We start from the raw sequence: 25,684 nt of genomic DNA on the forward strand, positions 1-25,684 counted from the left end.
TTAATTAAAAAAAGAAAACGTTATATATTTATTTAAAAATAATTAGTTTAAAAATGAAACTACGATACAAATACTATATAGTATTAAAAATATATTATAGTAATACTGTTGTAAATAATTGTTTACTGATTTTTTTTATACGACACTTCGTATAGTTCGACAATATATATTTTTTTAAATATATAAATAATAACCCTGGTAAATAACCGAACGTCCACTAAAACAAACGAACTATTCAAGAGAATAGGTCAACACTTAATTTCCAGACATTTTTCTAGTCTTGATTTTATCCGTGTTTAAATAATGAGAAGTCTGTCAAATGTTTTTCGGAAAAATTACTTATATTATATTGCCAGCCAAACGTTTTCAGCGATATCATCTCAACGTTTTGGTTAATTTGAATCGCAGTCCGTACAGACTAATGACTCGTGCATGTTGATATTGTGTCTTGCACATTTTGCGCTAGCAAAACTTACCCTTCCAGCTGTAATGCCCATACAAAACCTATTGAGCTCAAGGTAAATGTGGCACAAACGTGGTTGGTCAAGAATTGCGTGACCTGTGGTCAACAGTCGCCAGTAGCGCAAGGGGTGTGCTTGTCGGCCTTCTAAACTCCATCCGTAGTTTTACCGCTGTACAAGCCAAGCGTACGACGATTACGTCAGTGGCCGACGTTACAATATTATTGCTGTTATAATTACAAATTTGTCAATCTCTGTTCTGTTATATTTTTGTTACTTTTCATCTCAGACGATCGCTCAATTCTTCTTCCTGTTAAAATAATAACAATTTGGAACAAAAGTAAGTAGACAGATTGCTGCACTGTTTAATACAATGCGTAAATGCGTACTAAATATGTAAAAACTATGAAGTTTTAATGAATAGAACAATTGGTTTAAGTTGTAAGATGACTGATTAATTGATTATTTATAAATACATAATATAAACGTTTTCCAATTCTGTAGGTATATAAACGCGCATGTTTTGTATAGGTAGATGAGCTATTAAATAATGAAACAGTCCGTTATTTAATAGATACGTTATATACTTAGGCGTAATAGGTTTTTTTTTAGGTCATCTTTAATATTGAAATTCTGGCTTAAAATTATACGAGAAGCGAAGGGCGAATTTGAACTAATGCCACAATATTACTAAATAGTCCGAGAAAATACTTTATTTACTATTTACTATTTACACAATACACGAAATAAATTAGTAAACCAAATCAAGTATAATTTTAACTGATAGATTATTTATATATATTTATTGTTTAGAAGTATTAAGTTTAAGATGTTTAAGTATTAAATTATTAATTTAATGAATCTATTCAAGTTACCATTTGTTTAAATTTTGCAACAATTATTAAATTATAAAAATACTATTATATTTTTATATTATTATGCCAAACTATAATTTTAAATATTTATTAATAGTATTTTGGATTTATTTATAATTCGTTCCTATAAATATGAGTGAAAAAAATATTAAGAATGTAAACAATGATAGGTATAATCATTACAATATTAAATGTATGCTTAAAATAGTCCATAAATATTAGTTAACAGATAATAGTTACATTAAGTACTAAATAGTTTAAAGTAATAATATTTACGTAATTTAATATGCTTGGATTAATTTGATTAAAACATTAAGCTAAAATAAATAAAAATCCAATCAAGGCTATCAAATTATGAAGTGTCACCACTGGGTGGTTGCTTTTCTTGATGTCTGTTAAGTGATATATCGTAAAAATAAAGGATAAAAATAATTATATTGATAAATTGTTCATTATCTTATTCATTAAGAAAATAGGATAATAGACAATTATATTATGACACCCAATAATGTCTTTCTTGTTGCTCATTTTTAAGTCTGAATATTTAACATTCATGTGTAACTTTTAAAATTGGGCATCGTTAATAAATGTATACACTTATTTGAAGACTTCAAAATTTTAATTTTTACTTGAGAGAACGTAGTATCCGTATGTGTTGTCTTCGTCTTACACACGAACAACATAGTAAATTTTCGTTCACCAGTTTCAATATTGTGCTGTTAGTTTTGATATAAGAGTCAACTAATCTATTATAAAATTTAAAGGTAAAATTATTATCTAGGAAACACGTAGTTTTTTATTTATATTATTATTTTTAAGTAAGTTATGCTCTTTCTGAAACTGTAAATTTTTTTTACCGTAGTTAAAATATCAACTTTTAGAAAAGGTGAAATTTTATTGCAGTTTACCATCTCCTTTTTTTTATTTCAATTATCATTAATTACTTAACATACATTTTAACAATTACATTATTATGTACTTATTTTGTATAGTCTTATTTGTTATAACTATAAATGGATACTGGATAGTATGAATAATAACTGTAATTTGAAATTAATATACATTATTTGACATACATAGTCAAGAAAACATGACCTATGTTGTTTTAGATATAATTTTGTACCGAAAGTATAATTGACAAAAATGAAATTTCAAACCCTAGTATTATGTTGTTGTAATAATTGGACAACTAATAGGTTTTAGATATTTATCTTAAGAAAAATTTGCTATTTTTAATTTTAAATTTATTTTTGCTTATATACTATATATATTGTAATACATATGTATTTTAAATTATTAAAAAGTTAAATTCATATTATGCAATTTTTGGAAAAATATTATACTTATTAGATTACCAACACATTTAAGGTTATTGACTTGTTTGATTATTAATTGTGAAATAAATAAAATAATCGTAGTAATCGTATGTTTTACAGGATAACGAATGGAGAAAACTATACACTTTATAGTTACTTTTTAATTATAAAGATAGTTTCACGAAAGTTATATACGTATATATAGGTATTTATTTGTTAACCACTTGGTTTTATACCTGAGATCTAGCTGTAGATATTTAATATATTTGCTCTATTGATATACAGACGAAACATACTTAATGAACTGTCAAAATGTTGGCACCAACTGTCACTATTCAACCATCATCCCGACCGTCCAGTACGATGGGAGAACGAGAAGTTATGGCGTCCGCAGGACGGCAGCGAAGAAAAACATGAACCAAATGTGAAAGAGATTGTTGCCCCTGCAAGATTAAACGTCCCTCAGTCAGACAACAAGTCAGAAAGTGAAGATGAAGATTATCAAGAAGTAAGATGGTGTAACATATTATGTCCGATGTTTATGCTGAATAATTTAACTTTTATTATAAAATATTTATTAGGGGCTGTATAAATTATTTCATTATCATGTTATCAATTGATTAAAAATAATGTATGGATTTATAGTTTATCTATAAAAATTATAAATTGCTTTCGATTAGTAAAAAATGTATCAATTAATGAAAGGTGAATTGATTTAATATGCTAAACTTATTAAATCAAACAAGTTTCATATTTTTAATGAGTTATCAACACTTTATTACCACATAAATATAAAAATTTTCATTGTTTTTAGCTTAAAAAAAATTTTAAGTTCCATAAATATAAATTATAATACTCATATGTTTAGTTTTAAATTATATAAAACCAATTCAAATTTAAAGTATAATAATGCACTGAAAAATGCTGTGTTATTTATTTAAAAACATTTTAATTTTGGCTTTATAACCTTAAAGTAAAATAATTGTATTACTAAATGATGCTACAGGTAAATTAATTTTTGTTAATGGTACTGAGTTTACTATGGTATGGTTACTTTTATTGTATACATTATCAACTTATCAAATATTTATTTTATTTTTGATATAAAATTACTCATGAAACTGTGTAGTAACTATAAATCATAATAATATGAATATCTTTTTTATTGAAATCGGTATTGTAAAATAAAGTACTTTTAAATTAACATTTGCCATTTATTTTTAATAGTAATTTTTATAATTTAAAGTTTTAGAAACTAGAATGGCATTATTTTAACGATATTGAATTATTTTAATTTATCGATTAAATAGTGGATTATTATGAATAAATACATTTAAAATATATAATTACAACATAATATTAAAATAGAAATTATCAACTGTATACATCGGTTTTACATATTTGACATGTTCTATCGTATATTAAAATATACTAAACCTGTTAATTAAAATTTCAGGTATCACGGCACACACAACAAATAGTACATGTCGGACCACCAGGATATTGGCAAAGTATGCCTAATAGCAGAGTAGCTAGTCCTGGAAATGACAACGGGAGCGAAACATCATCAGTTATGCCTGCTCCAGTCCCTGGATTAGCTGCTTCTAGAGTGGCTAAAGAGAAATATAATCATCTATCGTATTGGAAAGCTAGAAAAGTGAGGATATTTTAATTAATAAAACACGAGGAAAATAGATACAAATGTTCGTGATGTTTACTATAATATTATGTAATACTGCCAGGTTATCCTAAATATAACTAAAAATATGTTATACAATTGTTAAATGTTATTACCTAATAATATTAATAATTACAATAAAATTAATTTTCATATATTAAAAAAATAGTAAATTATATTTTATTTTTATACATTTATATTATACATTATTCATATTATGTACACAGTTATTCAATAATCATTAAATATTAATACAATGTTGTAAAAATTATAACTACTATTTTTACAAATTATACTCATCAGTTATCGTTCATTATTATTGGTCAATAAATATTATTCCGTCAATATAATAATAGTTATTTATTAACAACAATTTATAATTACAATTTTCAATTTTGTTTGTAATTTTTATTTAACTTAAATGCGAAGACAAAAATTTGATGGAATCATTTCCACTTATAATGTTTATGTAATTTTTTTTCAATATCTTTTTAATAAGTATCTTTTTGAGAATGTATTAACAAATTTTTCAATTTTTCGATCGTTGTATTACAGTTTTATTAATAATCGAACACTCTTATAAGAATTTAAAAATTATAAGTATTGTTACATTTTATTATTATTTTAATTTTTAAGATCATTAAATGATTACACTTCGACAAATTTTTCTATCAGCTATATTAAGAGGACGTTATACCTACATGTGTTGTCTCTATCTTATTAATGTAGATCATAGCATATTTGTGTTCAGTGTAGAACACATTTTGTGATGTTGACTTAAGTATTAGAGTAAATTTACCTATTATCAAATTTAAAGGTAAGAATATTATCTAGAAAATGTCATATGCTTTTATTGATATTATCATTTTAAAGTGAGTTATGAATATTTTAAAATGGTAATATTTTACATACCTATAACTCACTTTAAAATGATAATATCAATAAAAGCATATAACATTTTCTAGATAATATTATTACCTTTAAATTTGATAATAAGTAAATTTACTCTAATATTAAAGCTAACATCACAAAATGTGTTCTGCTGAACGCAAATTTGCTATGATCTACATTAGTAAGACAGAGACAACACATGCGGGTATAACATCCTCTTAAATGTTAATACCTATCAGGTTAATTGAGATTTGTTAAAAGAATAATTTGTTATTTAGTGAATACATAACTTAAACAATATTGTATAAGCTAACATATATATATTTATTATTCTTGTAGGTAACGTTTTTTAAAAATGGCGATTTATACTTTCCGGGATTAGAATTACGTTTCAGACCTGGGAGAGATATTGGAAATTTAGAAGCGCTATTGGACAAATTATCAACACGAATGGATTTACCTCGTGGTGCACGATATTTGTTTTCAATGGATGGCGTCAGGGTTGTCAGTTTAGACCAATTAGAAGATGATCAGTCATACGTGGTTTCTTCTTATAAAAGTTTCAAGGTATTTATATCATGGAATTTTAATTGAATGAAAAAAAATTTAAATTGTGGTTTACGGTGAGATATATGACAGCTAATCCTTCTAATACTTTATACTAACATTTATAATGTGAGTAAACTAAAATTATTATAAATTCTTATAAAATTATTAAACTAGCGTATATAGGACAAACACAAAATAATCATAGTTGATTGAAATACATTTACAATTTAAATTACAATTTTTTAATGAAGTAAATTTGTAACACCATTATATTTTGTATTAAGCCATGACATAATTGAATTAATTAAAACTATATAAATTCTTATCTTAAATTTTAGGAAATAAAATAATTCAAACAATATAAATTTTAATTAGTTAAGTATTACTCTATATGTAATCAATAAATTCTAATGAAAAAAAATCCATAAAAACATTTTATCTTTGAAAATAATAAGTTATATTTATAATTCGATTTTAACATTTACTGAAAAAAATAAGCTAAAAAACAATAAAAATATGATTAAACGATTAAAAAGAAAGTAGGTAAGTGGGTATTTATCTGGTGTACAGTACGTTTCGTGTGAATCACTGTAAAGGATTAATGATATATCATCGTATACAAAAAACGACTATGAGCAAGGCTGAATAAGGCCCTATCGAACTTTTACATGGGCTCTTTTGAGAAAACATGCTCGCTAAATGTTATTTTCCAATTATTTCACAAATTGACAATTGTAATATAAAATTATTAATATATGTAATTTATATGGCTATAAAATTACTAATTATATAGTATAATAAAAATGAATGCTTCATATTTCATGAATTTAGATAGAAATTTTAATAATAAGTTTTAAATTTATTAATAATATACGAAACAGATTATATAAAATGAACAGTAAATAAAAATTATAGTAAAATTTTTCTTAAAATTTTATAAGTATAAAAAAAAGTTAATATTTAAAACAAAAACTACAAAAATACATTTTTTTCATGCTTTATTTGAAGACAATTCTCTTAATATTTAATTAAGGTCTAATGATTTTAAAAAATCATTCTCAGAATATAACATAGTTTTAATATCTTAAGTTGTCTTGGGTTTGATTAGTTCTAAACTTATTTTTTATTTTAGTTGATTTTTCAAAAGCTCTTTCAGCAAAACAATTAGTGACAGGAATTGTCGAACATATTTTTAATGAAGATAATTTATTTTTTAACAAAGGATAAAGATAATATTAACTTATTTTAACTTTCTGTATTATGTACTAAGTTTATCTTTAAAAATGTTAAGCTTTGAAAGTAAAAAAAAATTCATATCACCTTCAAATTTCTTATAGCTCAACTTGAATTTTAAACTAATATATAATAATGTATATATTGTATATCATAATAACTATAATAATTTGCTACTTTGAACTTATCATGTTATTGCATACGAAAAAGTTGTTCATTTTTAATCGTTTGTAATTTTTTTTTCTTTCTTTTCACTTAACTACTCAAAACTTTTGATTTCATCATTTTGGCAAAAACGAAGATTACCAACAGAATTTTTTTATTTTAACACAGCAGTATAATAACTAATACAATACACAGTAGCAGTGTGAACTGTAATAATATTTAATTAAATTATTATTATTTGTTTACAGATAATTTTATTTTATTAGCATGAGATTTATAATAAATAAAATAAGACTAAGTCAATGTATCATAAGCACCACGGGTCGCTGTAAATAACTTCATGCATCGAGATGAGATATACAATACTAGAAGCGAGAGATTTTCCGTGATTTTGTAGGTATTTAGTCGATAAAAAAATGATTTTTAAAAATACAGAAAAAATGTTCTTTAAATTCACACGTATACCAGCCTAAAATTGTACGGACCCCTTTTATTTTAGTATTTTAAGTTAAGGAAACCAGTTATAGCACTATAAGAAGTTTAATTTCAACATTCTTGTTCATGCCAATTAATATATATTTTAGAAATATCTGATACTTACTATTATCATTATTATATAACATATTTTAAAATCATCTACTTATTATTAAAATTGTTTAAATAATTTTATTTTTTTTAAGGAATACATTTGTAAATTATTTTTTGCAGATATATTTAATTTTTAAACAAACGGGTCGTAAAAATGTTCGATTAGGTATTAAAATGGCATATTAACATTAGATATATTCTATTATACTTTTCGTATTTCATTTATATATTATTAAATTAGAATACGTAAAGGTACCTAAATATTGTACATATTGTTTTACATGTGATACGCCTGTATTCAAATTATGAGCGTTATGTTCAGATTAATTTTTAGATAGTAGCGAAACTAAATACTAGATCGCGTGAGTCTTACTCAATTATGTTTACTATAAGTATAAATTAATAAACAATTTTGTTTAAAAAACCTCACGAAAGTTCTGTTTCATATTTACTGACAAAATTGTCTTATTGAATCTCCTAAAGAAGTAAAACTTGTAAGTGTCCGATTTATAACTGTAAAATATGATTTACAATTAAAAGTAACAAATACAATCAATTATTTAAATTTTATATAATATTATAACATTTTTATAAAAATTATATTTAATATTAAAAAGGTAGATAAGTGGGTACTGTTTTGTTGTATGTTAGGTGTCGAGTGGGTCAATATTTTAGGTGTGTTAAATTTTAATTTAATGATAAATCATTGTATACGGAAAACGATTCTGAGCGGAAAAGATCGATAAGCCTATCTTACCAAGTTAAAGTTTTGGTATAGCTATTTAAGTTATTTATTTTACTAAACTCAAAGTAGGGTAATATAATTTTTTCCAAAAGTATTGCATTTATTTTATTATCAGTATTTAATTAATTTATACTATATAATATTATAAAAATGTATATATTACACGTTAATTAAATTTTATCTTTCTGTAAATACTGTAAAGCAGAAAATAAAGATTCATAATAATATAAATAGATATCATCTTAAAATAAATCAAAGATTTCATCGTTAATAAAAATTCATAATAACATAATATACGTATATTAAAGTTTAAGATTCCACGAATAATGTTTTATATTATAACAAAATAATTAACATGTCGTTATTTATCGTTTAAATAAGTAGTTTCAAAAAATTGGAACTTAAAATGTCTATAAAATATAATTGTGTTTATATTTTTTTAGATTTTATGGTTTCAGTATAAACCATTATAAGTATATGATTAATCTTATATTAAATTGTTGAAACTTATACAAGTAGATACAAAAAGAAAGTTTTCGGAGATTTTTAACAAAATAGTATGTAATTTTTACATTGCGATTTTGATGAATTTCAAATACGTATAAAAAAATATTTGTAGGTAACTATTTTTTTTTAATATTTTTATGTAGAAATAAGAATAACTTATGCGGGATCATATATTAAATTTTTAAGAATTTTAATCCAGTAAATAATTTTTTATTGACATTTATAGAATATAAACTAAAAAATATTAAAAATTTCTCATGTCTATAAATAACTCAATAAAAATCGTAATATATTGGTAATTTTATAAAAAATAAAAATAAATATTTTAAACATTTGGTGAAAATTTCAAGTTGTTATATATTATGTATAAGAATTATTATTTATTTTTAGATAAAAATTTAATGTTTAGTTCATTTGCATTTTAAAACAAGTACTATACAGTTTAAATAGTTATTTATTTTAAAGTATCAGTTTTTAAAATAATTCATTATATTTTGAATATCATAATAAAATGTATCAATTTTATTATCTAACTATTTAACTAGTACATATTAACCATAAACATAGTTGATGAAATCTGTATATGTATTATTAAAAAAAAAAAATATTTAAAACCAAAAATCGTTTTTGTTAAAATTACAGAAAAACAAAGTATTTAGATTATGATTTATATTATGTACTGGTGCAATTCGTCAATATCATCTCCATCTTATAATAACAAGTATGCAGTAGACCAAATAAGAAATCCTTTTATCCCAGTCCTGGGTAATTATTGTAAACTTTGCCAGATAAAGATTAGATAAAAAGATAATGAAAAGGCTTAATGTAAACTCCACTACTTTTATTTTCTTACTTTTAATAGGTATATGAAAATTCCGCTAGTGTTAAGGCTTTTCCACATTAAATACGTTGACATCCGTTGCGATGACAATATGTCATATGTCGATGCAAAAGTTGATAGTAGTTTAAGCGTCGTTTAATTTAAAGATATTTTATTTTCGTACCTAATATCAGAAAACAGTATTCCCCATGCTGATATCCTGATTAAGAGTAAGTACGTTGACAATTATATAAGCGATGACGCAGCTTTCTTGTGGGATGGTCTAAGTGCAAATTTTAATTGAACTACAAAATAAATGCTTGCGAATTCTTTCGTTAAAGTCATTCAAATATTAGTAAAATTCATATCAAATTTCAAAGCCAAATTTATGTAAAACTCAACATTAATCTCAACCAAATGAACTTAAAAATTCAAAATAAAAAAATAAAAATGATAGTGTTAGAAAAGAACGCTATAAATTATCTATATATTTTATGATTATTACTATTATTTATTATGATTATTTCAGTTTCACGTAATACACAAAAAAAAATCTGTATCATTGATTTGTTCAGACAATTACTCGTATTATTTTTATTTTTAAATTGTATATATTTCTTTGTATATGCGTGATTTTTTTTTAAAATCAAGGTATATAAAGGTTTATTAAAGGTTATAATTTTATACTGTTACTTGATTTTTTTCTGGTGGAGTTTACACTAAAAAAAGGTACTTGTGACGGAGTTTAAATGCGCTTTTCAGTCATATCAACTACCAGTCAACATCAATTAATTTGTTTAAATGATATAGAATCATAGGGATCTAAATGGCACGTTAAAGTAAATTATGAAAAGCCATTCGTATTACTTTTGGACTTAATTAAAATATCCACAGTTACTACAATTCTTCTGAGCAATAAAATGTTTCCATCAACCTTTATATATATACTATAATACTACTGTAGATATATTACGAAATTTAATTTTACATGAGTTATGCGTCTAAGCCCAGATAGAAAATATTAAAAAGGGATTTTGTTTAACTTCAGATTAACTTCTCTTTAGTTTTAACTCACTTTAGGAAAGCACGGAAATTTTAGCTTAAAAAATGTACTTTTGCTATACAAAATCCTAATAAAGTCATTGATGTGGTATTAAGGCATTTGAGTGCTGCAAAAAATTCTAATACAATACACAAATAAAATTCAAATCTTCTAATTAATACCAATACATATAATTACAAAATAAATGCGCAAACCATACTCTTCACTTGAACATAAAAATTCAAACAATCTTAGATACAGTAACAGCTGAAACTCTTTCTTGCACATCTTGTAAATCCTTCAAAATCACTAATTTTTTTCTTGATTCCAATAATATCTCAAATAATTTGATTAAGACGCTGAGATATAAGATGGTGTTGAAAATTGTTAGTATAAGAAACGAAAAAAAACACGTTAAATAGTATTACTGTTTGGTAATTCCTCCTACATAATTTGTCTTTTGTAAACTTATATATTATATATTATCTTTCTATATTAATAAAAGGTAATGTTTAAATGAGAGTGTATGTATATTGTATGTGTGTGTGTGTGTGTTTGGAATATTTTTTCGTTTGTATAGTATTGCTATTGGTTATATAAAATAAAATAGTCATTATAATTGTATATAATTGTTCACCTATATAGTATATGTAATGAATATGTATAATTGTCTTATTTTTCGTGAAAACTACTCAAATGTCAAAAGTTAAAAATATGTGTAGTTTACTGCTAACGAAGTTAAAGATTGGGTATATCCATTGACATTATATAATTTGTCACGAACAATCTTTAAAGATCATCTTTTCAAAAAAATGTTAATACATTTATATATTATATAGATATCAGATATAAGAATATTGAAAATCGAAAGCCACTAGAATAAATAAATATAGGATCATAAATAATATAGATCCATATTGATTTTTATTTAGAACAAAATAATTGAAACCACGTTTTATAATTATGTTAAGATATTGTAAATTCATTTTTTACATTTTTGTATATTTTGATTCCGTATCCTAAAAATCATCTTATATAGCCTATAGTCTCACAGAATAAATTAATTTAAATTTTCAATTACAATTTAATATGATTAATAATTTGTTAAAATGTAGGATTTAGTATTTTAGTTTTCATAAATTATTATAACAAAAAATAATTAACGGAATAATACAAAAGGTCATAACCTTGTAAACTGAAGTTTTCAAAATATAAGTACCATAAATTATTGTACCACAAATATATAATTACGAGTGTTGATTTGAATAGTTCTAACTCCCAAGTACTACATTACTATACACTGTTTGCACGCTAACTGTTAAACCTTGTCACATTGAATTAAATGAATATTTATTAAAGCTGCGTTCGTTTAAAATTATTCATAGAACTTCTATACATTTTACACAAAACATTATTTATGTTTCATAAAAAAAAGCAATTCAATGTAATTTGTATTTTGGGTAAATATAATTTTGTTATCAAATGAATCAATGTCAAATAAATATTTTATTTAGCTATACAAGAGTATGTAGAGAGTGTTAAAAATGTAAATTTTAAGAATAACTAGAACTATTATTTATATAACACAAATATTTTTGTACAAAACGTTGTATTAAATAAAGTGTAGTAGAAGTAACGGGTAGTTTTTGGTGACTTCATTTTTGCTATTAGTAACTTTAATGATAAATTGTTATATTAAAAAAATCAAAAAAAAAAATTATAGGATTGGTTTATACAAAAATTGTCAAGATTTTAATACAAAAAATGTTGTTAGTGTGTTGTCAATTACTTGAAATTATTATCGTCATAAATTGTTTTATGTTTTATATTCTGTGAGGATCTATGAATATTATACATATACCTGTATATAGATGTTAAGCGAATACGGTTTTTCCGTTTGTCAACACTTTATATCTTTTGAAGCAAAAATAATACTCCAATATATGGATTAAAAAGTAGTTTCTGTCATTTCTGGTATTGAGTTGGATCTAGTTGGTACTTTGGAAAGTCAAAATTAGGTAGAAATTTCCACAATATCCCTACTTTAAAAACTAAAAAAAATATTATTCATAGAGATCTAAATAGCTCTTCGCCATTCCATTTATTATTATTTATACTAGGTAACTATAATACAGCATTTACAATTGTTAACAGTTAATAAAATAACTGATGGCATCTAGTTAATATTATTATAATGAATGGTATATGTAATTTTTCTTTATTAAAAATGAGTTTTACTTACCATATTACTAATTATTATGTAGATTAATAATAAAATATCCTTAGATCAATTGCTGACATTCTATTTTTGCTCAGAACTGTTTTTTGTATATCATGATTTATAACTTAATTCGAAAAATCTATTATTGAGGCTTAATCAACGACGTATCTACCACTAAATAGATTAACAGTAGAGCGACTTCCTAGTTTTAGTCGTTTTTAATAAATGCCTACTATGTTACTTGGGTACAGAGTAAATTATACTAAAACATAATATCGTAATAAACAATAGTTAATTATAAACATTTGCAAATTAGTTTGTTTTTATATAAATTAGAAACATTATTGTAGGTTAAAAATTAGAATCATATAACAACTTTATATATAAAGTACACTTTTAACTGCAATTTCAATTTGAATGATATTATTTACAGTTAAAATATTGTATTAGACAAATATTTTTCAACACCTCCATTAATCTATTTTAAGTTTTTATTGAATGTTTTAATTTGTTTATAATTAAAAAATGATGTACAATTTTATTACTATAAAATATTTCGACCACATTAATTTACCTATTATTTTATTCAATACTAATCATGTATGTATATTCTTATTATACATTAAGTTAAAGTGTCATAATAATTATGTATTAATATATTTTTAATACTATTCAAAAAATGTTCTGAACGTACTCGTATTATACCTAGAACTTTTGTACGAATTTTTATCAAAATCACAATCAGTCTAAGTTTTTGTCTACTCATAATACGTGTTTTTATTTTCTTTATTAAAATTTCCATAAAATACGAATGGCATTAAAGAAAAAGTTATCTATTGAGTAATAAAAGCTGTGACCCAAAAGTATAGCGATACCATAGGTATTATAATTTAAGTTAATTACCTTTTGTTCGTGTTATGTTAAGTAGGAGGTATAAAGTTTTATATACCTATATGGTTTCAAAATATTATATTGCGGGTATGTTATGATTTCGGTTTTGTTCGTGTCGGTGGTCACTTTGTTATGACCTTCAGATTAATTTTTACATTTTTATAAGAGATCCTGAGTTGTTCATTTATATTTTCACGTGAGACTAAGAGCGGTCAAGGACTCCATGTGATTTTAGTTTGTTGAAAAAAATGCATGTATCCAACATAAAATAACTAAAAATTAACGATATAATTTTAAAATACAGCTACTTAAAATTAATGTAACATGATTTACTTGTTTTTTATTTGAATAAAGTAGGTACACTGAAAAATGAAATAGAACCTCGTATAATTGTAATATATAGTAAATTAATAATAGGTAAAATAGAGTATATTATATTATGTGTTATAACGTATAGTTATTACTCAAATATTTAAAATGTCAGTCTAATACATCAATTAGAAACTAAAATTATAATATTGTAAAAATGTAATGCATAAAATCTCAGAAAACAACAAAAATTTTTTTATGCTAAATGGCTGTAATATTGAGTAACATTTAAAAAAAATAAAACTACCCCAAAATCCTTATGATATACAACAATAATAACCATATTAACTATTTCAAGTTGATATATAATTCTAATAAATAAAAATATATTTATCTGGTCTTAATGTATCATTACTACTTTAAGACTTCTTAAGTATTATAATTATTTACATTGCCCATATATCATAGGTAATATTATATTAACTCATCGATTGCTAACATTAAATCTATTCATGTTAATTTTTAATAAGAAAACATGTAATTGGAGAGAAATAAATTTTTTATCGATAAACATCAAAATCTCGAAAAATTTAAACTTACAAAAAGGTACTATAAGTAGTTGGAGAAAATTTGATACGACGACAGTTCTATAATAGGATTGGTAATTCACAAAATACTATAAATAAGATATTTTTCAGAATGACTCAACTTAACCTTTGCTCCCACCACAAACTTTCAGGGGCAATTGACCCCCCGCCCCTTACACACATGCACCAAAATTACACTACTGGCTAGACTGATTTATTATTACAGTTCCTGTTATCCTGTTATCCTGTATCCTCCCGTAAAAAAATGTTATGTTTATTCTTTATATTAAGACTTTTGTATGAGTGTAAGCGTGTGTGTGTGCGTATTTTATTATCGCGGTGGTGTGGGGCCCTTCAGGTGAAAAACATCATATCCACGCGACAATGACCGGAAGCGCACCTCTCCGCCGACGAACCCGCGCGAAAACAATATACGCGTATTTATAATATAAATATACGGTGTGGCGTTTGCATGTCTGTGAAAATTATAATAATAATAAGTATGGTAATTATCAAACGACGGTGAGCGTTGGAGTTTGCTATAGGATAATATAATATACGTACCTACCTCAATCGTATTTTATAATATGTATTATATTATTTACCACCGATGTATCATCCTACCTGAGCGTAGGTATACGAAAATTTAGCACCTTACCGATCGGATCGAGGAAAGGGTCAGTTTTTGTGGGGGATGGTCGGTGGGAGGTCATAGGGGTCGGATGAGCGGTGCGGTGTTGTGTTGTGTATAATTGCAGTCGTAAAATCGGCGCGCGCGAAGATGGTCAAGGGCTCGGGGTATGCACGTACAATGTATAGTATACATTATACACGTGTATATGCATAATATCGTAAACGCTGTCTTGACCACCGCGCCCCAGACCTTGACGCCACCGACCGTCTGTTATAGACCGCGATATTATCATAATATTAAACAGCAATCGTGCGGGTCGTATATTTACGCGCAAAGCAGTCGAAGACAGACTTCCTCGTGAGACTGCCGCTGGAAATATATCGCACATATTATAACATTATACGTTTAGAAAACGATATCATTATCGCAACGGTTTGCTCGAAATTAAAATCGACGTGCTTTCACCGTGCAAATCGTGGTATTTCGTACATAGTGCGCGTTGTGCTAAGTCGTTTATAATATAATATTTTATATAAAGTATACGTAATCGTCGTGTTTAAAATCACTTATTTTCAGTGTATCGTCACACACACACACACACACACACACACACTTACATACATATCCGTAAAACGTATCGCGTATAACAATAATTATATGATACACACTTCTCCTGTATGTAATATATATTTCCCGTCGAGGTCATTGGCGTGGGCTTTTTAATTTTCCGCCCGGCGCAGCCTTCTCGCACACCAATGGAATGGCAGTTGCGTTCACCGTGTTGCACTCGTCCATCGCCGAGCACGCCGAACAGGTACACAATACTACGGCTATATATGATGTTATATTCTTACGTCTTATTGTTATTATTATAATTAATAAATTAATTATTGTGCACGCATCGTGGCCGAATGCTCGCTAAAATAAAAACGGTTTAAATACGTTCATTTTTCTCCAGATAGTGGTAATTTACGCGACTCTATCGTAGACATAATAATATCGCCATTATTATTAAGATCAAACCTAACTCACGTGCGCGATGAAGTTTCTGTTCGAAACACAGACAATTTCTCGATCGTTGTATTTTTGCGACTGCCGTCGCGGTAGTACAATATAGTAAAAGTGGTGGTTCGATCGCGTTATGGAAACGTCTTATAGATTTGTCATTGAACCACAAAGCAATGACGTATGTAATCGTTTTTGTATAAATAATTAACTTTGTACGAATACACCATATTATTACACAAAACCATGTATTTTCAATATTTTTTTCGCACTTAACAATATACCTACGTAATATATGATACATACCGTAGATGAGAATTTAGTGCCGAAAACAAACATTTTTAAATTTATTGTACATGTTAACGATATAATATATACGATGTATATATTTGAATGAGCAATAATGCAAATAAAAAATAATACCAGGAACTCAAGCCTCAAAGTGTTATTTTAAAATGCTTATTGATTAAATATCTATGTTTGACTAATGTTTTTCGGTAGAGATTCTAATTTTGGAGGGATTAGCTTCCCTGTCCCATATTTTAGCCGTTGTCAATGAAACATTTAAATAAATTATATAGCAATAACAAACGAATGTGGTAAAATAAAATCTATACAATCATAATGATATTTTGTGTAATGTAAAAATTCTATTGCAATTTGCGTCTACTTAACTGCAGATATTAACTGTTTTTTATATACGTTTTATATTTTGAAGTTATTTTCATCATTAGTATTATATAAAAGATAAGTGATATGTATAATTGTTTTAACTTATTTTTTATAGAATGCAAACTACGGTAAAAAATCTGGTGGTTGGAACTCCACAACTGCCCCGACTACAAGTTCGGGTTGGTCGAGGCAATCGTCCATGAGTAGGAAGCAGTCAGTAGCTGATGCTAACGAGTTGACTTCAGCTACTTCAGGACTTAATATAACTAAATCATCTACAACTAGAGTTATAAGGATTATTAACAATTTCGATCACACAGTACAGGTCAGCATTGAATTTTAATATTATATTTTTTTCTTAGCCGTTCATCGTAATTTTTAATTTTCATTTTAATAAGTTTTAATATTTTAAAAATGCACAATTTAAGATTAAAAAAAATAAACTAAAAAGTAACAATAACAAAATATATAATAAAATATGAGTTAAAAACAATAAAATAAAAATACCGATTGTAAGCACTGTCCATATTTTCATTGTATTCAATAATTTTAAATTTTAAAGAAACTCGGTGTGGAATTCATTTATTATAGTAATTTAAGATGTTAAAAACTCATACAATATATTGTAAAGATTTTCGAAATATATTAAATACAGTTCAATTAGCTAAATTATTAATAATTCAATCTTTAATATAAATAGTTATAAATTATATTACTCTAAATCTAAAACAATAAATTGTAAAATAAATAGCAACCCTAAGATTACTGTATTATTAGAGATAAATCTTGTTATATGTTAATAAGGTTTGATATAATTATAGAGAAGTATCAATCAATTTATCTTAAATTTAAAATCCTGTCTTTGAAATTAAAATTTAAACTTATATAAGTCATTGTCATTTGTAAAGTAACATTCACCTCTATTCAAGTATTAGATTTTAATAAAACTATTATTTTACGTTATGGTACGAATAATAAAATGGTGGAAAATCTACAGCACTACACTTTTAGATCATAAAAATAAACATAATAATTATTAATTTATTTTAATTTTTCTAAATTATCTATATATTTAGCAAAACAATTAAAAATAAAACTAATATAATTATTCAATTTGTAATAATTACAATAAAATAACAAAATAAATATCTAATTAAGATTTTATTAATATATTACATTTTATAATGTAAATTTAATACAGTGAACCAAATTTAATTTTTTTTTGAAAAATGGCAAAATAATCTTTAATAGGTAATTAATAAAAATTTGATTGATGTTAATATATATTTAAACTTAAGTGATTCTTATTCAGTATGAACAAATTATAAAAGTAAAAGACTATTCAAGACTGTTATTATTTAAGTCTTTACTAAAAAAAAAAAAAATGTTGGTAACGAAAAAAAATTACATTCGTATTAATTTATCAGAATATTAAACATAAAAAAAAATAACCTACGTATAAAATATAACTATATACAAACTATTAGAACTTTTAATAATCACTAGCAAAACCTAATATATAACATAAAAAAAAATTATAAAATTAAAATATATGACTATTATACTATATTTTTATTCTGAAAAATTTTAATTAGAACTAATAATAAGATGTAGGTCTAATTGAAGTTGTAGTTGTACAGCATAAAAGTTAATATTAAGTTTTTAAGTTATACAGTTAAAATGTGACCTTGGAGAATAATATTTTGATACAAAATATAATTAGCTATACAGCGATATTGAACTTTAACCTGCTTTATTGTAGTAAACATCTACTGTATATATTATTATTGTTACAAAACTCCTATACACGCATGCACCTGTTTTGCATAACCTGAACGCCTGCTAATAATTTATAAAAAAACTAACAATGATAATAATAATATCATAAATATAAATATTATATTAAGAAAAAATGAAAAAAATATTTATAATATCTAATATTCTTGTTAATTACACACGAATTTATGTTTTAAACATATTGTTATCACCAGCGGTAGATACAAACTGAAATGTTTCAGCGTGTTTAACATATTTATATTGAAGACAATATAACGTAATTAATCAATGGGTCATAGTGGTTAATTAATATTAACGCCAATACAAATTAAAATCCAATATTCGCAATAGGTTATGCGTTTGTTAAAAATTAAATTATTTTACAAATTAAAGCCGTTATTACCAATAAACAACCAGCACTGATTTTTTACGTGTTAAAAATACTCTAAATATAATACAAAATTTATTTATTTATGAATTTATTATTTTATAATTTTAGTGTCGCGTTCTACTTAATTTAAGAACCACCCAACCTTTTGAAGAGGTCATTGAAGATTTAGGACATGTGCTCAAAATGAACAATGCTAAACGCATGTTAACCGTGTCTAATCAAGAAGTAATAAGTAATGACTGTTTTCCTGGAACATTTATTTTAAACAAAAAAAAAAAAAACTGATTTAGGTTCGTAGTTTTTCTCAACTGAGAAATGAATTTTCGGACGTGGATACATTTTATATTACGTCGGAGTCACGTGTACTATCGCCGCCATTTAGAAGGTCAAGATCTAGAGGGGCGTTAGCGGTTGAACCGATTATAAATACAGTTCCTACAAAGGCGGAAAAGCAAAGGAGAGCGAGAAGTAAAAGCCGACCTCGTGCGCTATATGCAGCTGATACAGATATTGTTAAAGTGCCTCCAGGTAAAAATGTTGATGTAAACTAAGCTATTATACAGTTGATAAAACAACTACCTATTTATACATTTAAGATTATACGGTTTTGGATGTGATGAAAGAAGAACCAATACGCGTGCAAATAAGAGGGACAAGAAAAACATTTTTCCCTCCAATGGTCCATTCTCCTGCAGATGATTCACCACCAGACAAAAGATTAACTTTAAATTGGGTGTATCCTTTTATGTAATATCAATATATACAAAGTAATATAAAATAAATTGTTCAAAAATATTAAATTATATATAAAATTTGGTTTAATTTAAGTAAAACTTACTGAAACGTTATATCGTTATGAAGTTATTATTTATTTATCATAATAATATTATTATTAATGTAAATTACTTTAATAATATAAATTTATATAGGTATAATATTGGCCGTATCTTAAATTTTTGTTTAAAAAAAATGGAAACGATTTGTTAGCATCATATTATTAGTTATTGTTAAATTTTAATTATTTTGGAGACTGAATATTATAACTAATATTTAATCAAAACATTGATATTATCACATGTATAAGTAATAAATAAATAATTTTAATATTATTCCTTCACGTCAGACGTTAAATAGTTACGGTTATCGAGGCATCGATACAAAAAGAAACCTGTGGGTATTGCCTACCGGAGAACTTTTGTATTACGTCGCGGCTGTAGCTGTACTTTATGATAGGGATGAAGAATCACAAAGACATTATATTGGACATACTGAAGATATTCAATGGTACTAAAAACAACCTGGAGTATCTAAAATACTATAATTTAAAATTTATTTAATTTATTCAATTATTATTTTTGTTACAGTATGGATATACATCCTTCCAAAGAAATGGTAGCTTCGGCTCAAAAAGCCGGCAGAACACGAAAAACACAGGCTCACATTAGGATTTGGAGTCCCGAAACTCTGTATACTCTGTACATAGTTGGCAATGGCGAATTTGAAGAAGGAGTCAGCGCATTAGCATTTTCACAACTCGTATGTTATAATGATTTTACATAATAACTAAAATAAATATAATAAAGAAAAAATTAAAAAAATACATAATTGTAAAATCGATACATTTATTGTTCCGCTAAGAATCTAAAATATATAATAAGCAAAGTACTAGTTTATTAGAGAGATAATAGTTTGTATAATAATGATATAATTTGGAATAAAAAATAAATTAACATTCGAGTTTGTACATCCCATATTATATAGATTGTTTACTTTCCGTTTTATTAACTCATATTTCACACTTATTTTTTAATATTTTAGTCTTAAAAAATTATTTGAATTATAATTATCATAATGTGTGTTTATACCAACCAGTAACAAATTATAGTAGTAAAGAGGGAGAACAATATAACGTAAATAATTGGGCACGTATAATAATAATAATCCTAATATATTGCAGCGTGTTAAATTATATTATACCTACACGGTTAAGTTCACAGAAAAATGTTTAAATGATATATGATTTGCATCACGATCAATGAGCGAGCTAATAATTGACTCATATATAAACATACACAAATAAGAAATAAAATAATTTTTAACTTTTAGACTGGAGGAAACTATTTATTAGCCGTTGACTGTGGAAGAGAAAAAATGTTATCTGTTTGGCAATGGCAATGGGGACATTTATTGGGTAAAGTAGCTGTAAGTATATTAAAACATTATTTTTATATTATAGGTAATTTTATTAAGTATAATATTTGTTGTTTTTAATTTTTTATAACTCGTTGTAGACGATGCAAACTGAAGACATACTAGGTGCATCCTTTCACCCTTTAGATGACAATTTAATGATAACTTATGGTAAAGGTCATTTAACGTTTTGGACCAGACGGAAAGATGGATTTTTCGAGAAAATTGATATCATAAAAGCAGTAATATACATATATATATATTAAAAGTTGTTTTTAAAATAAATTGGTTTAAATTAAAAATGTGCTCATTATTAGCCTTCGAGGACGGTAGTTACCAGTTTACAGTTCGAACAAGAAGGGGACGTAATTACGGCGGATGGCGATGGATTTATTACGATTTATTCTGTAGATAGCGATGGCGCGTATTATGTTAGAATGGAATTCGAGGTAAATATCAATTAAAGTGGTTTGTATTTCTTAGATATATGTTACTGTGGTTATTTTAGGCACACAACAAAGGCATAAATGCTCTTATAATGCTACCTGAAGGAACTCTATTGTCTGGGGGTGAAAAAGACCGTAAAATCATAGCTTGGGATTCATTACAAAATTACAACAAGATAACTGAAACGAAAGTATGAAGTTTATGATTAGATAAATTAAAGACAATCTCACTTAACAAATTTATTTTAATAGCTAACTGAAGTTTATGGTGGTGTAAGAAGTCTATACCCTCAACGACCAGGAAGAAATGACGGTAACATATACGTAGGAACGATAAAAAATCATATTCTAGAAGGATCAATGCAAAGAAGATTTAATAGAGTAAGATTTTGATCAAAAGACTAAAACTTACTCAAATGTATATATCATTTACAAATGTATTACAGATAGTATTCGGCCATAGTAAACAATTATGGGGATTAGCAGTTCATCCGGACGATGAACTTTTTGCCACCGCGGGTTACGATAAAAATATAAGTCTTTGGAAAAGACATGCTTTACTGTGGAGTACCCAAGTATGTATTGTACACAATATATTGTCATGAAATTCATTGTTAATTAAATAACTATTTATTGTTGGACACCTGTGACAAAATTATTTAATCTTAAAAACCCGTCTGTATGTTTATTATTTATATATATAAAAAAAAAACTGTTTATAGCTCAACATCTGTCATCTATAAGTTATAAAATATATTTTATGCATAAAAAAATATGTTTTATTATTTAGACAATTTTAATTTTAAAAACAATATTTTGTCTATATTTAAAACAATTTAGGGCTAGTGGAGTCATCAATAAACTATTTAGTTAAAAAAAAACTAACATCACAAGAATTGTTTAATTTAATTTTTTTTTTTATTATTCATATATTATACGTCATATTTTGACAGTTACAATACTTCATATTCATAGGATTGTGTACTATTATCCTTTATAAATAACTGATTTATTTCAAAATTTTATATACATATTTTTTAAATAATTTAAATATTAATACTTTTTAAAAACTTATTAAATAATCTTATATTATAATATATTTTCTATTTATTTTTTTAATATTTGAAACAATTATAACTTATGTCTCTATAGATTGCATATGACTGTGTATCACTTACCTTTCATCCATTTGGTACTGCTCTTGTGGCTGGTTCAGTGGAAGGATATTTGATTATTTTAAATGCTGAAAATGGGTCTGTGGTGTCAAGCGTTCGAGTGTGTGGTTCTGCATTGACGTGTATGGGTTTTAATCCAGGTACACAATAAAATAAATATAATATAATTATACATTTTTAACAACTTGCCTGTTAATATTGAGTTTTAATAGTAAATGTATGTTTTTGTCATTTCATTAATTTAATTATTTAACAAATCAATATATATATATATTAATAAAAACTAAATGACTTTAGCTGGTGATACAATAGCCGTTGGTTCTCAAAATGGTAGTGTATATCTTTATCGAGTAAGTAGAGACGGATTTACGTTTAAAAAATCGAATAAAATTAGAGGAGTTCAACCATTGGTGCATTTAGACTGGAGTACCGACGGAAATTATCTACAAACAGTAACTGCCGAGTACGACCTAGTTTTTTGTACGTAACTAAAATAATATGAAAATATCTTGCATTCTGTAAAATGTTTATAATTACTAATTTAGGGGACGTCAAAGGATTGATACAAGAAAAAAGTGCATCTGCGATGAAGGACGTTAAATGGTACACATATAACGCAACTATAGGCTACTTAGTTTCTGGTAATTATATTTTTTAAATTAATTTAATTATTCACTAGAAGGTTATAATAATTGAGTGTTCATTTTATAATATTAATTTCTTATCATTGTTTACTTTATTTTATTTTAATTATGTTTCTATGAGTTTTGATTAATTATAATATGAAATTAAAAAATTAAAAATCAACTTAAATGTTTTATTTTTTTTCAAAATAACTGTACTTGCAGTTATCTAATATAATACATGTCAATCAAAATAGATTAATCATTTAAATTATGTTGAACATTTAATTGCTTATTTTTTTTTTGGAAAGAGACGATTATTTTTAATGAAAATTACGCAAATAAACACCTTTAGTAACTATATAGTGAATATCTAGTTATTTTCTATTTAACCATTTCAGTTGACAGTGTAAATTATTATAAATAGTATGAATATGTATATTTTTGTATGTGATTTAAAAAAAATATTATATTATTATAATGATGTAAAAATATTTAAACTTAAACCATTAACCAATGGAGAGAATTTCCGATTTCGTATAATTTTCCTATAATTATTATTAATACCTCATAAAAACTTATTTTAAGTTGTCAGTTCGTATGATTATCTAGCTGATTTTAATATTTTAAAGAGGAAATTTGAGATTTTGAAAGAATATTATGATTTGATTAATAAAAGAAATGACCAGTTACCGTTAATAAATTTGATTGTTTATAATTTTCGTTATGTTTCATTATAGGTATTTGGCACAATAGATATTATCCAACTTCATCAATGATAAGCACTGCCAATAGATCAGCAGCCCATGATCTTTTTATAACTGGAGATACAGATGGGTATATCAGACTATTTAGGTACACAATCAGAATACATTAACTAGTATATATTTTTATATGTATGTCTTTAAATACTATTCTAAACTGTTAGTTCATTTTAATTACATTTTAAATTCACATTAAGGTTTACACATACCACTATACGCACCTAATGAGTCATTTAAATTTAATTTGCAGGCATCCGTGTATTTTTACCAAATCAGAATACAACGAAGAGAAGGTTTATAGTGGACAAGTATCGAGCGCTAGATTTTTGTATAATGATAGAAACGTGGTGACAGTCGGTGGAACGGATGCGGCTTTAATGTTATGGGATGTCATAGAAGATTAAGTACAAAACCGCTTTACATATTTTCATTTATTATTATTATTTTTTTGACTCGAGCACAATTCGAATTCTTCATCAATTTATTTACTACGATCCGATGTCGACGTAATGAAATCAGAAAAAAAACATAAATGGATAATGAATTACCAGCATTTAAAAAACCTGCCTATACATTAACGTAAAGTACGTCAGAAAGAAATATAAAACGTCATCTAACTGTTTTGAATTATTTCCAAAACATATTATAAAAAAGTTACCGTTTTAGGAAATGTAATAATAAGGTTCACGACCATCATTTTTTTATTATGTATACATATAATATATACTTACGATCTTTATTAACATCACTGCTTAATTTTATAGTAACGCAATTTGATATTCTTTCAGCGAGCTAGAAATATTTTTTGTGATCTGTGATTATTAATACTATATAATATACATATATATATTTCTTCTTATGTTCAGATTATTTTTCTTATGTTGGTACAGATCAGTTAATGATCTGAAAATGTTGGTTTATTAGTACAAACTACAGACACATCTTCACTATATTAATATCATAACTACACTGCCTGGCATAGATATGTTAATATTATATTTAATTTGTATGTTTTATAAGTATCATATAAAATATACATACATAGTATATTAATAAAAAATTAATTTAACAATTTTGAAATTTAAGACTTGTTTTTATTTATTATCCTTTCATTTATTTTTTTGCATTGA

General features: G+C 25.2%; 1 protein-coding gene across 1 annotated transcript; it reads left to right on the forward strand.

The window, feature by feature from the left end:
* Positions 1-613: 613 nt before the first annotated feature.
* LOC113559475 (echinoderm microtubule-associated protein-like CG42247) lies at positions 614-25,523 on the forward strand. The gene is given in 23 exon segments (XM_026965326.1): positions 614-801; positions 2,773-2,857; positions 2,938-3,045; positions 3,047-3,160; positions 4,109-4,309; positions 5,561-5,788; positions 17,305-17,514; positions 19,465-19,581; positions 19,647-19,884; positions 19,953-20,091; positions 20,491-20,640; positions 20,721-20,892; positions 21,463-21,558; positions 21,648-21,788; positions 21,864-21,995; positions 22,055-22,183; positions 22,245-22,373; positions 22,439-22,567; positions 23,145-23,307; positions 23,465-23,647; positions 23,713-23,808; positions 24,531-24,645; positions 24,805-25,523. Coding segments are annotated over 21 exon segments (3,117 nt in total). The 5' UTR covers positions 614-801; positions 2,773-2,857; positions 2,938-2,964; the 3' UTR covers positions 24,959-25,523.
* The last annotated feature ends 161 nt before the right edge of the window (positions 25,524-25,684 follow it).

Source organism: Rhopalosiphum maidis, chromosome 1 (genome assembly GCF_003676215.2).
Source record: "Rhopalosiphum maidis isolate BTI-1 chromosome 1, ASM367621v3, whole genome shotgun sequence".
Classification (NCBI taxonomy): Eukaryota; Metazoa; Arthropoda; class Insecta; order Hemiptera; family Aphididae; genus Rhopalosiphum; species Rhopalosiphum maidis.